Below are 17,073 nucleotides of genomic sequence, written 5' to 3' on the forward strand. Positions count from 1 at the left end.
CTATAAGAAGCCATGAAAAAGGTGTTTGTAGAAGACAAGTATCACCGTCTAGTTGGGACTGATCGGTTTGTTGAACACTGTACAAGAATATGGAGTGGTAAGGCTATAAACCTGCTAAGGTAGAACTCTTGTTACCACCTCTAAGGAGCAGAAAGTGAATACATTTAAACTTTATAAGGATGACAGCTGGTACAATATTCTTACAATTTTTAAATTTATTTTTTATTTCTTTGTTAAAAAAGGGGTATTTTTAATGAGCATATTTGGACCCACCCACCCCCCCCCCCCCGAAAATCCCCTTTAATTTATCAGATCAAGCCAGGGCAAAACAGACAAAAAGCTGCAGAAATAGAGGTCAGCTTTTGACTTGTTCATTAAATATCTGCCAAACGTACTTGGATGAAGTCTTCAAGTCTGACTCGTGCATTGAAAGAAATTAGACAAGCAGTATTTGCATAGGCAAGCAGAGATGCCTGTATGGATTTGTTTCTATCACACCACAATCTTTTCCACAGTTACATCTGTGAATCTTTTAGTTCCAACACTTATGGAAGGTCTGGACTTGCTTCAGAGAAACCCAATGAGTTCTGCCCTGCCAGAGACCACCCGGTCAGTGAGGGGTCTTCCAGGAGAGCATACAAAAATCCTGCTTCCAATCTGAGCCGCGGTATTCATTGACAAGACTTTTAGCCACACAGAGAACAGCTCAAAAAACTAGACCAGAGCTTTCAAAGTAAGCTCTTACAGTCTATGATATGTTTAGGAGACTTTATTCTGATGTTACAGACTTCTAACTATATTCTTACAAAGAAAGCAAAATCAAACCCAACCTCACCCAACACCACCCTCCTCTGACAACTGCGTGCATGTACACGCGTTGAAAGCTACTATATACATGCACATGCATAAAACAAACACACCAACAAAATAAGGCTGTCCATATCAAGTACAGACAGAGGTTTATCACAACAAATAAACGAATATGGGGTTCTAAGTCAGACTACCTTGGCGACATGTTGAATTCAAACCCCAGGAGTATTAATTTCTGTGGACAGTTATGTCTCTTTATGAAGAACTGTTTTTCCAAGTTCATAGGAATTACATTCCCTTCAAAACCATTTTTCTCACAATAACTTCAGAGACTGAACATGTACTAAGTAAAATATTCAATTATTTAAGCAACGAAGCACTCACCTTTCTGTCATACCAAGTATAATACACCTTGCTGTTCCCACTGTGACTATCACTATAAAAGTTCTGTCTTAAAGAACGATGTATAAACTTTTTACAAAATCTCTAAACCCAACAAATTTCAAACCCACTCTATTTCCTCTATAAAATACAGTGTATATGAAGAAAAATGCTTAAGTATGATAGCTCCAATTAATTTAGAATAATGTACACAATTAATTTTGAGTAGTGGAGGCAACATGTTAATGTACAAATTTTACATATATACATGGGTAACAGGTTATAATAGATGGGGAAACCAGCAAAAAATTCTGTAATTTCAAATTCATTTTTAATTAGGTGCCCAAGTACTTCAGTTAATACCTTGTGCTCTCCATTAAAATGCAGTAGTTATATAAATGCCTATATACTATTTTTCCCATAACTGTTTATGTAGAAGGTGGAATTTGTGGGTCTGAATTACCTCCAAGTGAGGAACAGACATGCACCTAAATTTCCCACATCCTGCATGAATTTATAAATTGCTGAATTATATCACAGTGCTGGAGTTAAAGGCACTCACTCTTTTACCGGTGTAAGGCTTGATTTAGTTGACATGCTTTGAGAACCATTAGAAGAATATCTGAAAGAAGCCGGTATTCTCCATTTCTGATTCTCACTGAGAATGCACATCGAATTTCTCAGCTCAGGAGGTACTGGCTGTGCCCAGAAGCAGACATAAGCTTCTGGGAAATTAATACTAAATTTCAGATGTTTCTGGATCGGAATGGTTTTGAGAATTTGGGACTGAAGTCCCGATTAGATCAGCAAGTAAGCATCTTCAATAGATTCAGCCCTATCTGCAATATTCAGAGCAGGTTTACACACACAGGATAATAAAAGGAGAGAGAAACCAGGAACTAAGTCAAAATGTTAAAGACACACTACAATAATGCATTCCAAGTAGCACATTAATAGAAAAGGAACTGTGTGCATGACATGCAACTGCTCATGCAATGTTATGGCACCTCAAATTTTCTGAGGCATTCTAGAGTTTCAAATACTTAGCAAATTTGTAAAACTGAAGTTGAAAAAACAGCCTTAACCAATGCACTACTTGTGCTACCTCATTATAAAAACACCTTCTAGCCAAATAAGCATCGTAATTCCAAGTTCTGAATTCAGTAAGACTTCTCTTTAGAAAATAAAAACTTACTAAAGAAACACAAAGCAGTTTACCTGTCTGTTCTTCCTCACTATACCATAAAACCACAGCCTGTTCACTGAGCTCCATTTTCACGGAAGTAAAAATCCATTTTATTTCAAACATGGCTATCACACTAAAAAGAAGCAACCCTCTTCTGCACCTCCAGTTAGCAAAAGGATCAAATAAAGATTAGGCTTGTACTAAAGAATGAAACAGTATTTTTTGCACACATTTGGATATTAGTTAAAATCCACTTTTACCTCTCCTGACATATCAGGTGCCATAGGAATGACTGGCCACAAAGAAGAGTAGAGTCCAAAAAACACTACCCAAAGCGCAATGCTGCCCCAGATAGCTATATGGCTGAACTGTTAAACAACAAAAAAAAGAAAAGAGAACAATCATCACAGATGCATTATGACACACAAAAAAAGGATCTTTGCTACTTAGTTTTTACAATGTGAATCTGATACATTGGGATGAAATTTCCACCCCTTGTATTAATTTAACTGCTATTCCAGTTAGCTATTTCTTAAAAGCAAATGATACTTTCAGCAGCGCTACTACTGCATTTTAAGCCAATTTAAGTTCAGTTACAATCAGGTCAGAGTAATTTCATTTTTCTAAGTTTAAGGACTACTTTAAGCCTTATCCCAATGTCCTCCTTTTCAATATTAAGCATTATTTTTTATATCTGGATATTCTGTCTTTCCACGCAGTAACCATAGTTTAATTTGATACTGTGGGAAAGGCTGACAAACTGGATAATATATATAATTAATAAATATATTGTGTATATATATACACACAATAAAAATACAGTAAACAAGAAGAAAAGAATACAATTATTCATCCATCATATTTTACAGAACATTTGAGAATATGGTAAAGGTATTTGCTTACCAAAGTCCAATATGAAGTCTCTAATCCAGCCTTCAAACACACAGTTAGAACCACAAACTTGGGAGAGAGAGAGAAAGAGAGAGAGAGAGAATATTCTTATTTAATATGGGAATCTTACTTAACACAGAATTTATTAGTTTGGCTAAACTTTCAGAACAGAAGAAAAAGTTTAATGATTTTCATACTTCATGTTTACTTGCACAAATGAAATAAGGGAAAGGATAATCAATCTCTTAAACCCCAATGTGATTTCCTTAATGATACTGAATAAAGTAATGTGTGTGTTAACACACCTAGCTCTGTAATAAGATCCAAACCAAAGTTTGTAATGTAAGAGGCAATCATTTCTGTGGATCTGCAGAAGTGATGGAACAGCTCTTCCACTTTAACAGAATCTGCTTCCAAAAAACCACGCAGGACTCTCAGCAGCCCCAGTGAAATTCTTTTAGACCACAGCTAGCTGTGTTTTTCCTCTTTTTCATAACTGTGTGTGCTTAAATCTGAAGCTCAAGTGCCTATTTGAAATGACCACAGTAAAATCCTCCTAGAAGATTTAAAGACCAGTAACAGAATACTAAGAATTATTAGCTTCCATTAATAACTGCTACTCATTTGATTTGGAAAACTCATCTTTTGTGTTAGAAGTCTTATTTCCCTTGCCTCCTAGAGCTCTGTAAGCCTATCTCTTACTGAGTCATTAGCTTCTTTATCAGTGGTATTTTGGTTACACAGAAAGGTTTGCGAAAAGTGGTGTCGACTTCACAGAGATGGTAGACCCCTAGTTATGGAGCAGATGACTACTGCTTTCTACACAGAGACAGACTGAGAAGGCTGGGCTGGAAACTTGCAATTGTTCAAGCTCACACTGGTCTAAATTAAAAAAAGTTTTTTCACTTCATTAGTACTTTGTTAGTAAATAAGTCACCTTTGCCACACCCTGAAAAGCCAGTTAAATGTTGGCAGCCGAAGACCTATGTTTGTTGTAAACATAACATATTGAAGAAGTCTGTTAACATCATTTTCATTCTTCCCTCTCATCTTTACTCTTTTCTTATCTTTACCCTTTTTATGGAGCAGTCTCTGAAAACATCATGTTATTGTCCTGTATGACATGCTCTATTTTAGGTTACAGATGAGCAGTAGTAGAAAGTTTACAACCCCACAGCAAGGGCCAGTCGATGCAGGAAAATTGTTTATCCCCTTCATTTGAAATTCACACAAACAAGTTTTCTGTTTAGCAAAGGAATAATTATTACATTTTGTAACTCACGTGTGAACATGTAATCACAAGTCTTGCTTTGTGTGCAATCTGAAGAACACGAGGCTGAAAAACTGATTCACAAAGACCAAGCTCCAACTGTAAGAGCAATAGTTTGAACTCTAGTTTGTTGGCCAGGTTGGCAGAAATGAAGTGAGTTTGTCAGTGCTTGAACTTCAAGAAGCCTCAGAAATTCAGAAGAAATTTACTTCAATCAGAAGCTGAAAATAACTGGTTAAATATGACAAGTCTTTCACTATGTCTGGTGCACAGAAGGATACGAACCCTGCCAGAAAGCTTTCACCCTAGCTATAAAGTTTATGCTTTTATTCTGGAATCTCCTACTTCAACTATCACTACATTATTAAGGGGAAAAAAAAATCACAACACTACAACTCCTTTATCTAAAATGTGTGAAATCTAATTAGGAGAAAATTATAACACTCGTCATGGTCCTTAATTTGTAGTCTATCCAGTTCTGGTGCTATATCTGGATGAGTGAAAAAAATTAATTATGGCAAAAAAAAATACTCATCTGGTACACCTGCTTGCTACTTTTGAGTCAGTCTTAAGAAAAGAAAACATCCTTCTTTAGGTTCACATCAAGAATTCTCACTGCATAGACAAACCAAGCACTGCAGGTCTCTACAGAAGGATATACACTGTCTGTGTATATCTCTCTCTCTCTCTCTATATATAGATATATATACCCTCCTTGCATCTTAACTGACACCCCAACAAATTTACAAACTATGTACAGCAGCTTCCTCAAGAATGCAGGTTTCATTGCTCCCTCCCCACCTTGATCCAAACTAAGAATAGCTTACTGAATCCTACCCAGGAAACAATAAATCAAACTGGTACTCTGTATAAAGCACTGTGCTTTTAAAAAAAGACCTCTCAAGAATGTTTGTACAAATATTTTCATGGCAGTCTACTCCTATTTGAAATTTATGTTTGAAGAAATAATTCCAGGACATGATATGAGTCAGTGCACATTCTTGACTTCCTTTGTGGATCCAAAGAAACAGTATTAATGTCTGAATCCCTTTGCTACTTATTTTTTGTACAAGTGAATGTAGACTTCCTAAAAACAGATTAAAAGCAGTGAAAAGAATGAGAAGTACCGAAGACTTATGATTTTGATATTTCAAGACAATGACTGACAACTCAGTGCACATACACTTCACATGCAAAGATTTTTTTTTTAAATCTTAAACTCCCCATCCCCAATGTTGAAAGTCTCTCAAATCTTCCTGTGTGCTCCAGACCTCCCTGAATTCCTGTGCAAGAGCAGGAAGATATCAATTGCAACCCCCCCCTCTCCCCAGATATTCAATCTGAAGTGAAGGAAAGTGAAAAATCTGTAAAACAAATGATAAAGCACATCGTCTGGACTTATAATGGTGAAATGTTTTCTTGGGAAATTCTTGGCCATTCTGCAGGTTAGTAGCAAGCAATTAGTCTCCCAAGATGGTGAAGTTTCAGTTCTCCTAGTTGAAAACAAGTTGCAGAAGGTGACAGAACAATTGCACTGTGACCTCTGTTCTAGTGTTTATGGATACAGCTTGACAAACAGTAATGAGTAGCTCCAGGTTACTACATTGAAAGTATCAGAAATTAACCAATTTCTGAAGATGGTAGAAAATGTTCCTACAAATCCAAAATTCAGGCTTTGATATTTGTGAGTCAGCTGATACTCAGATGTTCTGCAGTACTATAAGATTTCAAGACTTACTCATCAGCTGGTGGGTAACAATCTAAACAACAGCACTTATCAAACACTCGGTTCCACGGGACCTAGTGAAATCCAGTTAACTCTTCGTACAGCATACGTAACTTGTTTTTTCCTGGTGCCAAGCTTGGCTTTTGGAAAGGAGCGCAGAGCAGAGTGACTGGGCAGGATGAAGTTCTGAGATCGCTTCAGGAAAGAACTTCAGCTGTGATTACAGCAGTATGTTGAAAAACTGGGTTTAACAAGTGTACAGTGCTAACTCGCTCTACAAAATTATGGCCAATACAAAGCGTACTTTTAGAGCAATCAAGGAAAAGAGATGCTATCGGAAAACTTGGCTTAGGTGCTAGGATAGGTGAAGTTATGTAACTTACATATACATACATACAATTTATAAAATAAACTTCTGCTGAACTGAGCAAGGTTGCAACTTTTAAGTACAACAAACCATGAAACATTTGTAGACAGGGAGAAAACCTGGTGCAGAGCACTTCTCCTCAAGAACCGGTTTCACTCAGAACAACAGGTGGTTCTGGTAGATACTTTCATGAAGTATTTATCAATACCGGTGAAAGCGCTGATATTCAGATACATCACTGACTTCTAAACACTGCTTTGTTATGAGATCATAATACAAGTAGACCTGTGTCAGTTGAACTACTTCTGTCAGAATTGAGCTATGACAATGACTGTGACCTTACATCTTAATTTCATTAAGACTTGCACAGAGAACACTTACCCAGGATATTCCATCCATCCCTAATGGAGCTCAGTTCATCATATGACAGACTGCATGATCATATGCAACTACTGCTGACTTCCCTTTTGGAACAGGGAAAGGGAAGTGTAGAGCAAATGAACTTTTAAGAAAATGTGTGAACAAACAAAATTTTTCAATGCATCTGAAAGAACCACTTTAAAGGCCATGTACTGACTGGCAGAGGAAACATTTTATTTGACCTGCTACAGCAGCAGGGAATACATGAGCGGGCTGTGGTTACTTGGCCCTTCATGCTCTTCAACCTTTCTGGTTAGCTGACCAGCAAACACTGTTCAAAATTTTCTCTCATACACAGGAGGTGTCAACAGTAGCTACATTCTCAAAGGACTACAGTGTATTCTACATTACTTTTATTTCAGTTTTGATGTTTCCCTATTCCATAAGGAAATCTATTTTGATGTGAATTTGTATTTGGATTACAGCCCCCTTATTCAGATGGAAAGATTAATTTCTTTTTTGTATTGGCCAACAACAGGACGTTGAAAAATTAAACTCTTAATGTTGAAGAACAGACAGTAAGCAAAAGTCTAATTTTGTTTCTAAGAGAGATCTTGGAAAACCCTCATCTACTGGGAAACATTGATACCTAGCAAGTGAAGGACAGATATTCAGCTTCATTAATTTATTTTAGGAGATAAAAGATTCAAAGAAAAAAATCCAAACCAGTAATGACTAATATCTATGAGAGTTACAGAAGATTACTGTTAGGCATGTGTAGGTGTAATTCTGGCAGTTTGGTTGTCTCTGAAGAGGCATCTTATAAACCTTGGTTCCATGTGGCTCTATCCCTTTTTTCAAGGCCTCCACTAAGAGAGGGAGAACAGAAATTTTTCTTCACAAGCCCACAAACCAGTCCCATATCCAATAATATGGTATTTCTCCAATGCAGAAACTTACCTTAAATTAATGAGCATGCTAATAAGGGCATTACAATTCTCATTATTTAAAAAAAGACAATTTCCAGTAAACGACAGATATATTTTCTGCATCTTTAATAAATTGCTTTGTTTTAAAACCTGGAATTAGAATGCAAAATGTACTTCAAAGCTTCTCAAAGACTCATTCAAGAGCCATATCTTATACCTAACACACTACAATGAAGTTTTCTATTAGAGAATTATAAATAATAACAAACCCACATCTCAAAGAGTTAAAAAGAGAGCAAATAATAGATAAGTCAGCAGATAGAGGACCAGATAGCTATAGGAAGACTTACAGTGTATACAGTGTTCCCCAGGAGCAGGTAATCTGAAGTTTTACCATTGCCGAACACGGTACCTGGGGAAGGAAATAGGGATAAAAACATTTAAACATCCACAATAGCAATATATATTTATAAAATCTTATTTAGGTACAAAAGAGATGGTAGCATTTCCTACAGCATACTAACAGCAGATTTCACCTTATTGAACAGTAGAGATCGATGACTTTTACAATTTTTAGTCCTTTAACACTTTTAGTGACTTCAGGCATTATGCTAGAAGCAGGAGCTTTTTGTAACATCATATACCAATATGAATAATATTGTATTCAGTAATAATTAGAGTGACTTTAAGAGCAGAGATACAGTATCTTACCTTCAGAAAAATATGGAATAGAATAGTTATAGTGTACATTGATTGTAACATGTAAGTAAACAGAAACCTTAAGAGAGTCAGATTTTCACTGATTCTGGGTATTTTTGGTATAGAAACTTATCTTTGCTTTCATCCCTATTTCTGAGATTCAGTAAAAATACAAAATATACTCTATTTTACTTCTTGAGATGCTTGTTATTCGTTACGTTCAAAATTTACCCAGCTCAGATATACAGAATCATAAAAATACATATCCACTTTGCAAGTATGGATATACACACAGGATTTATGCAGTCAGTACCCTAAAGAGATGTGTTTGCATACAAATTACGTGTACTGTGGTTCTTAAGTTCAAAATTCTGAAGCAGTGCATTTATGTTTATTTAACAGAACTTACAACTATTGTTAAAGCACAGGCTTCTCTGAACCCAGTTCTGCAAAAGTACTTGGCAGACATGGGACAACACACAGCTGACCTATCCAGAGAGAATTCCTCATTGTCAATTAGAAGTTCTAAGCTTGCTATATTTTTATGTGTTGGGTTTAGAAATGCTTTTAGCACTCAAGATTGTTCATGTACTCCAACTAAACCAGAACACTTACTCTTCTGTAGAGGTTCTAATCACTGGAAAATTGCTTTTTACTGCCATCACATACAGAGATATCACAATGCTGTGCATGTAGTAAGCAAGGATAAAAGTACAAGACAAAAAAAAGAAAAAAGAAAACACACTAATGCTGAGAAGCATAAGGAAGGATGCTTTTAAAAAGCTATGTTAGGGAAAGAGAAGAATAAAGGTGTTTGGTGTGGTTTTTTTTGCGGGGATGGGGATGGTTTTGAAACTCCTCATATTGGGCTGGCCAGAGGAAGGTGCAAGCTGATAAAAATGGTTTGTAGTTGAAAACACTTATTTTTCCACTATCCTTAGCTAGCATATGGTATATTAAATGCTGCTAATTAAGTATGTTTTCATATTTGTGTAGCGTTTTTTCCCAGCTTTCATATCACCTTCATACATGCTTGAAATTAAATTCATTTTAGTCACGGATGAAGAGCGCTCCTTTCTAAAAGCTTTTCAGCACCTGTGAGGCCATTTTATCTGGGAAAGAAAAAAGATCTATTTCATGATATTCTGAAGGAGACAGCAGGTGGAAGTTCACACAGAAAATCAGAATAAAAATGCTTGCGAACAGCCCTCCTTAACTTAGCCCAGCTCACAACAGCTGCCTCCTTAGCTCTAGTGATACTGGTTTGCATTCCTGATACTTCCCAGATTTAACTTTCTCCTTGGACAGACTAGCATACCACAAAGGACTACAAGAGCACTGGAAGCCTGAAAACAAAGCTGAGACCATGGCTTATTTTAAAGGCTTTATAAAAGAGGGAGAAGTTGGTGGATTTACTTGTAGATGTAAGTTTGGCTTCTGCCATTTACTGTTACATTGACAAAGTTGCATCAGAAGAAGCTTCGGTGAAGATTTATGTCCTTTTCATATCCACATGATGGTACATGGAGTGCAAAGACTCTAGTTCTGTGTACTGTACAACGGTTGGGTCTCATAGAGCAAATTCTGACAATTCTTACAAATCCATACCTATTCTCTGATCATGTATTTCTTGGTGGACTCTACTACAATGCATGCAGTTTGCAATTTTCCACTCACAGATAGGAAAGAGGTGGACAAGTGAGACTGAAGAGTAAACAGGAGAAAATGCTCAAAGAGATTGACAGACTGTGAGCTCTGCGAGATTTTCATGATCTTCAAGATTTGATTTTCAACTTTCTAATAAATACCTGCCCAAAAATGCACTCTCCTGCTTTGTACATACACCTAGCAGGAATAGGCAGGCAGTTAAGTCTGTTCCCATCATTCAGAGTGCTGGGACTCAGCACTCATGCACTGTTACACACAAAGCTGAACTATACCCCATTCTTCCCATTCCTTTTTTCATGTCTCAGGGTCCTCCTGTGCCTCTTCTTTGCTAAGAGAAGGTGGAGGCTGAGATCCTTTCTCAGAAGTTCCCCTTTCTGTTGGATATCTCTGGCACTCATCAGCTCCTCCCTTTTCTGTTGGATATCTCTGGCACTCATCAGCTCCTCCCTAGGAAACTAACAGCATTATTTACCTTTCCTCTTTGCACGCACAGACATCAGAGACCTAATTAACAGCAGCTCCCATCCTGTGCTCATTTCCCCTTCATGCAGCAGTTGGGCTCATGGCAGGTACTGGACCGGTTATACCGCCTACCATGTACACCATCCCCAGGTCCCAATTCTGCTCCCCTTACTCACCCGGCCTGTCTCTAGGAATGAAAGAGGGAGACAGAACGCACTTTGTTCTGACGCGTAGAGGCCATTTGGCAGCAGGTCAGTTCTAGCCCAGGGGCTGTGAGCCCAAGAGGACTGAGCCCAAGCGGACTGCGCTACACTGCTCTCACAAGTGCTCATGTAAGTATCTCTGCTTTGCCGTTCACACACGGACTCCATTCTGCATCACCAACATATCATCACGGATCGGCTACAGCTTTGAACAGGGATTTTGGCTTGGATTTGAGATTATGGTTTTACAATATGCATTAACATTTTCGGAAGTCTTTTCCCCTGGGCTGTTTAAACCTCTCCCCAGCAAACCGCTGCCACTGAACTCACATCCAGTATGACATGAGTGGCCTTTCAGAGAAAACAGGCTGACCTTTACTTCCCTTTACCCATCAGAAGACACTCATCTGCAGTCAGTGAGTACAAAATACTCTGCAAGAGGTTTTCCCCTTACCCTTTTTGGGCACAAGCAGCTGTGACCACCCTGCTATCCAGACCCAACAGTTCCAAAATGTCCATGAGAATACTTCTGTCCCCTACGTGAGGGCAGACTGCCTGGCTGCATCAGGGAAACCAAGCACACTACTGATTTTACAGAAAAGCTCCAAAAGTGGAAGCAAAACAAACCCCCCTACGACAGCCCCCCCAACCATTCCCACAAACTGGAAGCAGTACTTTGAAGTTTCCTTTAATTAATACAGCTTTCCTCCCAACCACCCCATTTCCTTCTGCAGCTCAGGTGCATACACAGCAGTTGAACTAGAACAGTGACATGATTAAGCTGTCCCAAGATGTCCCAGTTCCCTCTGTCACAAGTCCTCATACAGGATGTAAGCTAATGGGTTTGTATGCCCTTGAAGTAACAGGAGAGAAGGTACACATATCAGCAATAAAAGTTTACAAAACATAAGAGACAACGCAAGGGATAGTAGTGATTTAGGATCTTGAAGGTATTTACCATAGTAGCGTATTATAAAAAAATAGCATAATTAAATAGCAATGTATTTCTCTCTACCTTGTTTCAGTTTACTTAAAACCTATTTGTAAAGTTTAATGTATATGTACATAACATTATTCCTACTTTTAAACAATTTAAAATAAAACATTTTAAATATACTGTATCTGCTCTACTTCTAGAAATGGTATCTTGAAATTCAGTTACACCAAACTGTTAGTATTTATAAAGCTTTCCTAAGAAAAAAGAAGGTATTTAGACATTTTGTGCCTTTCAATATTTTTATTTTTATTTTTCATAATACTTACCATGCTGGAGGGCTTTTAGTGGAAACCAAAACAGAATGAATGAGTGGAAGAGGCCATTTAAACAATGAACCCAGAAAACCTAAGGGAAAACAGAAAATCCATGAGAACCATTTGCAATAAACTAGCTCTGTGAACCCTGACCTTTCTTTTTATCTGTGTGTTAGATTCACAAAACATGTTTTTGTTAGGCCACCACTGTGAAGTAATATAACTGACAGACACTTTCTGCCTCTTAGCTCTTCATGGGTCATTTGTTTATTTTTATACTTTGAAAAAAACTGTGTATTATCCCCTCCTTTTAATTTCAAATCAGAAGGGAAATTAAAATGTATACATATGGGAATATCATCAGAAAAATTAAACTAAACCAGACAACTGGAACAATTGCTACATTCTAAGTAGGGAATTACAAAGGACTCTAGCTTTTACAATTTATATTTTGCGTAATAAGAAATTTGGATGGTAGAACAATCAAAACCTGAGTTTTATATATACCTACCTACGCATTCCCACATGCAAAGGAACTAAAAAAGGACAAATACAAGTATCTTGCTCAGATTTCTTCTTACCCACTCCGTTCTTGAAGTGCATAGCTTCACCATATTAAACTTCCTTTAACATATTTGCTAAATAATTCAAATTTTACTTTCAAACCTATTTTCATTTGTAAAACATGCCTTCTGCAAAGAACTGTATTAAGTTTAAGGATAAACAACGTATTGATACTCTCCATAATATAACGTATAAAGACATAAAAAGACTTGATAAAAAATATGTAACCCATTTCCTTGAGTATAGCAATCGTGTTTTTTCATTTAACAATGCTTTTGACTATCATAGCCTTTATTGTGTATTATGAGTGTTAAGGTGTTCAAACAATTGAAATTAAGTTGCCTGCCTCACATTTTCCACAACGTCTCAAAGTCTTTTGTTAGATTATACAACTACACTAGGTTGTATAATCTAATTTACACTCCAATACTTTGCACATTTGAACTTGTGCTACTCATTAACCTTTGTCTCTCCTTCTTGCTATGTCATTACCAGAAGTTTTTATTTGACAGAAAGCACAGGTGGGTGCAAGAAAAATTAGTTCTACTTTTCCATTTTTCTGACCAATTCTTATTGTCACATGCTAATCCTTTAACCTCTGTCATGACCTCATAACCTTTGATCCCTTTTACCATAACAAACATCTGCATCAACATTCAAGGCAGTAATGTTTCCAAATCTTTACACCAACTATTCAACTTATATAGGTGGGAATTTTGTAGCTGGGAAGTTTGTAGATGTTTACTCATAGCAAGTGTTCTGTGGGTATAGCCACAGAATGTCCAATGAAGTCAACAATACAACTGTGCAATAATAAAAATATTATAGGCATATTTAAAAACAGAAAAATCCAACAACTGTCACTCATTACTTACATTATTTATTAGAACTATCACAACACAGAAGTGTCTGTATTAATGGACCATGAAAGCCTGATATTAGTAAAGCATTCGCAATAAAACGTTTTCCCTCATTTCCTTGCAACTTTCACATTTTTGGAGGTGAAGGAAGTGAGGAAGGAGAAAATTCTTATATGCTTCAGTGAACAAAGATAGTTTAGAGAAATAATTCTATACAGATAGGGGTACTCCAGTTTTAAAGCACAAGTGGCACAGATACAAGAGCTGAGCATGCTGTATTAGCTCTGCACGTCTACTACAGATCATCACGCATTGGATTATTAGGTATTGTTAATTATTAGGTATTGTTAATTCAGTGACAGATGGAAAATGTCCCCAAATTCAACATACAACGACATTACTTGATATGTCCCAATTATATTTAGAAAAATAAAATAAAATCGGAAGGAACTCTTACAAATATCACAGTATTAAAGAAATTGCAGATTCAGGCACAAGTTTAATTTCATTTTTTGGAGACAATATTTATGGACAAAACTACAGAAATTGTGTATGCTTTACATACTTTGGAGTCCTACGTTCTTTTACTACTTCTGGTGCTAGTCTCTCCAAGATGAATGTTGTCCATTTCCCATGAAAAAGTTGCCTCAGGTTCCTTTTGATCCACCCTGACGCATTCTTAACTGACTCCAAGTATTTTTTCCCAAAACTCAAAATTAAACCATAAAATCACAACTCCAAATTGACAAAGAATCGTACTAGGTCCCTCCCTCTACAAATCTAACAACAGTTCTTATTGTCCTCTGCAACACTTCTCCACAGGCTTCAGTAATCCATTTCCATATAACAGTACAAATACATACAGCCCAGCAACAAGAGAGGTCTAATCACTTCTGCCTATGGAAGACAGCTTTATTACCAGCAGTGAAAAAAATAGGGGCTGAAAAAAATAACATGCTTGCTGTCCATTTCCGTACTTGCTAAAAACCAAGTGGACAATTGGAAAGAGTAGTAATAAAAATCCCCTCAATTTTTAATTAGAAACAGCATAGAACAGAAAGGATAACTATACTAAATTCATATTAATCTCTGCTTTAACTATATTTGATTTTTTAAAATCTACCTTAGTATTAAAGTCCAGTGCATTTTGGGAAGTCTTGTATAACTCAGGATATTTCAGCATGTTCTCTTTTCGGCAGGATCTCTCAAATATTCCAAGAGTTAGTGGAGGCATTGCTGTAAACATCTAGTAGATGGATTAAAAAAAAACAACAAACATATTGCAAAACTTTAAGAGGCAAGGACTTGCTTAAGGATTGCTTACTCAAGAAACTTTCATGATTATGGTTGAAAAAAAATGAAAACACACACATCATCTTACCACATTGTAAAGACCTATACACCATCTTTCAAAAAGAATTTGTCCAGAAAAGCCATTGACAAATGCAAACCAGATCTGAAAGAGAGGAGAACTGTCTATTACTTAAATGTCTTGCAAGGTATGATCAATAGATTTTTTCTTCACCTTCACAAAAAGGCATATCCCTAGAACATGTTAACAACACATTTGAAAATATTATGGTTTAAACCCATATATAAAAAAAAAAACCCAAACAAAAAACTCCAGCTTGCGTTCAAGAAGAGGTAATGGGCAATCTAGTCAAATATGTGAGCTACACCACCTAAATATGAAAACACTTAAAGGAGGTAGCTATTTTCAGAAGAAACACCATGTTCTTTAAGCATTTATGAGTGACTTAAGTTCACTGCATTTATACTGTATTTAATTCTTAAAAAAAGAAAATTTCTGAAAAATTCGGGGGGAGGGGGGAAGGGATGACACAACCTACAGATTAGAAGCAGTCCTCCTAACTGAATTCACAGAGTAAGGTGCAATTTGATACTGAAAACTGTACCAATATTCCTTACTCATACACAAAGCTCATGGGAGGATGAGGCTTTACCAGAGCACTAAATCAACTACAACTACTTAACGAGCACTAACTCAACTTCAGAGTACTTTAGAGACAATCAGACGTCTCTTCCATAGTGGTATAAAAGTTTTACCACTTTTTGCTAAAAGGTTAAAAAAATTAGCAAATTTAATTTGAAAGGCACATTAACACATTTTCTTATGTTTTTAGAATAGCATGCAGTATGAGTGCTTCATTTCTTCATGCTTACGTTAGTTCAATGACAAAGTGGAGAAGCAGCATGTCTGATGAATCTTTATTAACAAGTTACACTGAAACTATATTGCCCATTACAAACATAAGCTGTACAGAGACAGAAATTAGGGTCATCCAAACAACATTCTACTCAGTTTAAGATTCATGCTTTTTAAGTGAATTTTTAGATGCTGCATTACAGAGTTTTCCCTACAATTCACATTTCATCTGACTTTTAATATGAACAGATACAATCAATATGTATGTTTATCAGTATGTTCCTGGGCTGGCCTCCAGGTGACCAGATTCTATGACCAAGCTCAGATTTTTTTTATCCTGTGGCAGAGCATCTGAACACGTTTGTGACTATTTTGAGATGGACACCCCCCCACCCCCCCAAAATTAGCAACTATTAACACTAAAAATGAGAGGTAAAATCCAGCCAAAAATTGCTTTTTGTTCAACCAGTAAATGAAAAGCAAATAGTTTTTTTTGGTGGCTGATTACTGGAACAAGATTGCATACTTGTCATGAATTCTAGAGGCTGCAATACAAAGATAGAGAATACACTGAATTTTCTGAAGTCTTATAATGGTAAATTTCTTTTCTTTGGTTGATTTAACAGTAACAAGCACTATTTTCTAACCTTTCAGTCTACTCACTGAAAAGACAATGGAATTACTTTATGCCAGCTGAATCAGATTTTTATAAGCTCTTGTGCATTTTTTTTACTTTAGAAATAGGAGTTACTATCTGACTGTGATGAATTTAACAGACATTTGTTAGCAGCAGTTTCTCAGTAGTTGAGTGTGAGGGAGAGAGGTGAGTGAATGAGTTGTTCATTACTGAACATCATATAACAACACATCATCACAGATCAACATCAACACAGTTTTTTGGATACTTTACAACAAAGCTAAACATGTGAACCTAATCCCGAACCTCATCACCACTGCTGGATACAAGCTGTGCTCCCCAACTGCCCTGTCTCTTTTCAACCTACTCATTACACACAGTTCCTGCACCATTTCACTCCCAACCTAGGAAGGTGGCTAGGCAGACACCTCTTGAGAGAGAAGTGAAGCACAGATATTAGGATATGATTTACTCCTCAATTTTTTTTCTTGTTTGTATCAAATACTGGAGCAAATTTTAGAATTCTTAATTTGAAAGAGTTAGTGTGGTGGAAAATACCAGCTTTAATAGAGAATATGTGACTCAATAGCTAGGCATAAATATGTGTACATCTCATTGCTAGTAACTTCAGACCGAGTTTAA

General features: G+C 36.6%; 1 protein-coding gene across 3 annotated transcripts in view; it reads right to left on the minus strand.

The window, feature by feature from the left end:
• ATP8A1 (ATPase phospholipid transporting 8A1) overlaps positions 1-17,073 on the minus strand; it is a 136,323-nt gene that overhangs the window by 21,107 nt on the left and 98,143 nt on the right. For all 3 annotated transcript variants that reach the window (XM_080403935.1, XM_080403936.1, XM_080403937.1), the window contains 6 exons: positions 15,009-15,083; positions 14,751-14,873; positions 12,216-12,294; positions 8,271-8,332; positions 3,281-3,337; positions 2,638-2,745 (listed from right to left, as the gene is read on the minus strand). In XM_080403935.1, the coding sequence (XP_080260061.1) occupies positions 2,638-2,745; positions 3,281-3,337; positions 8,271-8,332; positions 12,216-12,294; positions 14,751-14,873; positions 15,009-15,083 (504 nt within the window). The remainder of the gene's footprint in view (positions 1-2,637; positions 2,746-3,280; positions 3,338-8,270; positions 8,333-12,215; positions 12,295-14,750; positions 14,874-15,008; positions 15,084-17,073) is intronic.

The sequence above is a fragment of the Falco punctatus genome (genome assembly GCF_963210335.1).
Source record: "Falco punctatus genome assembly, chromosome: 1".
In the NCBI taxonomy this organism is placed as follows: Eukaryota; Metazoa; Chordata; class Aves; order Falconiformes; family Falconidae; genus Falco; species Falco punctatus.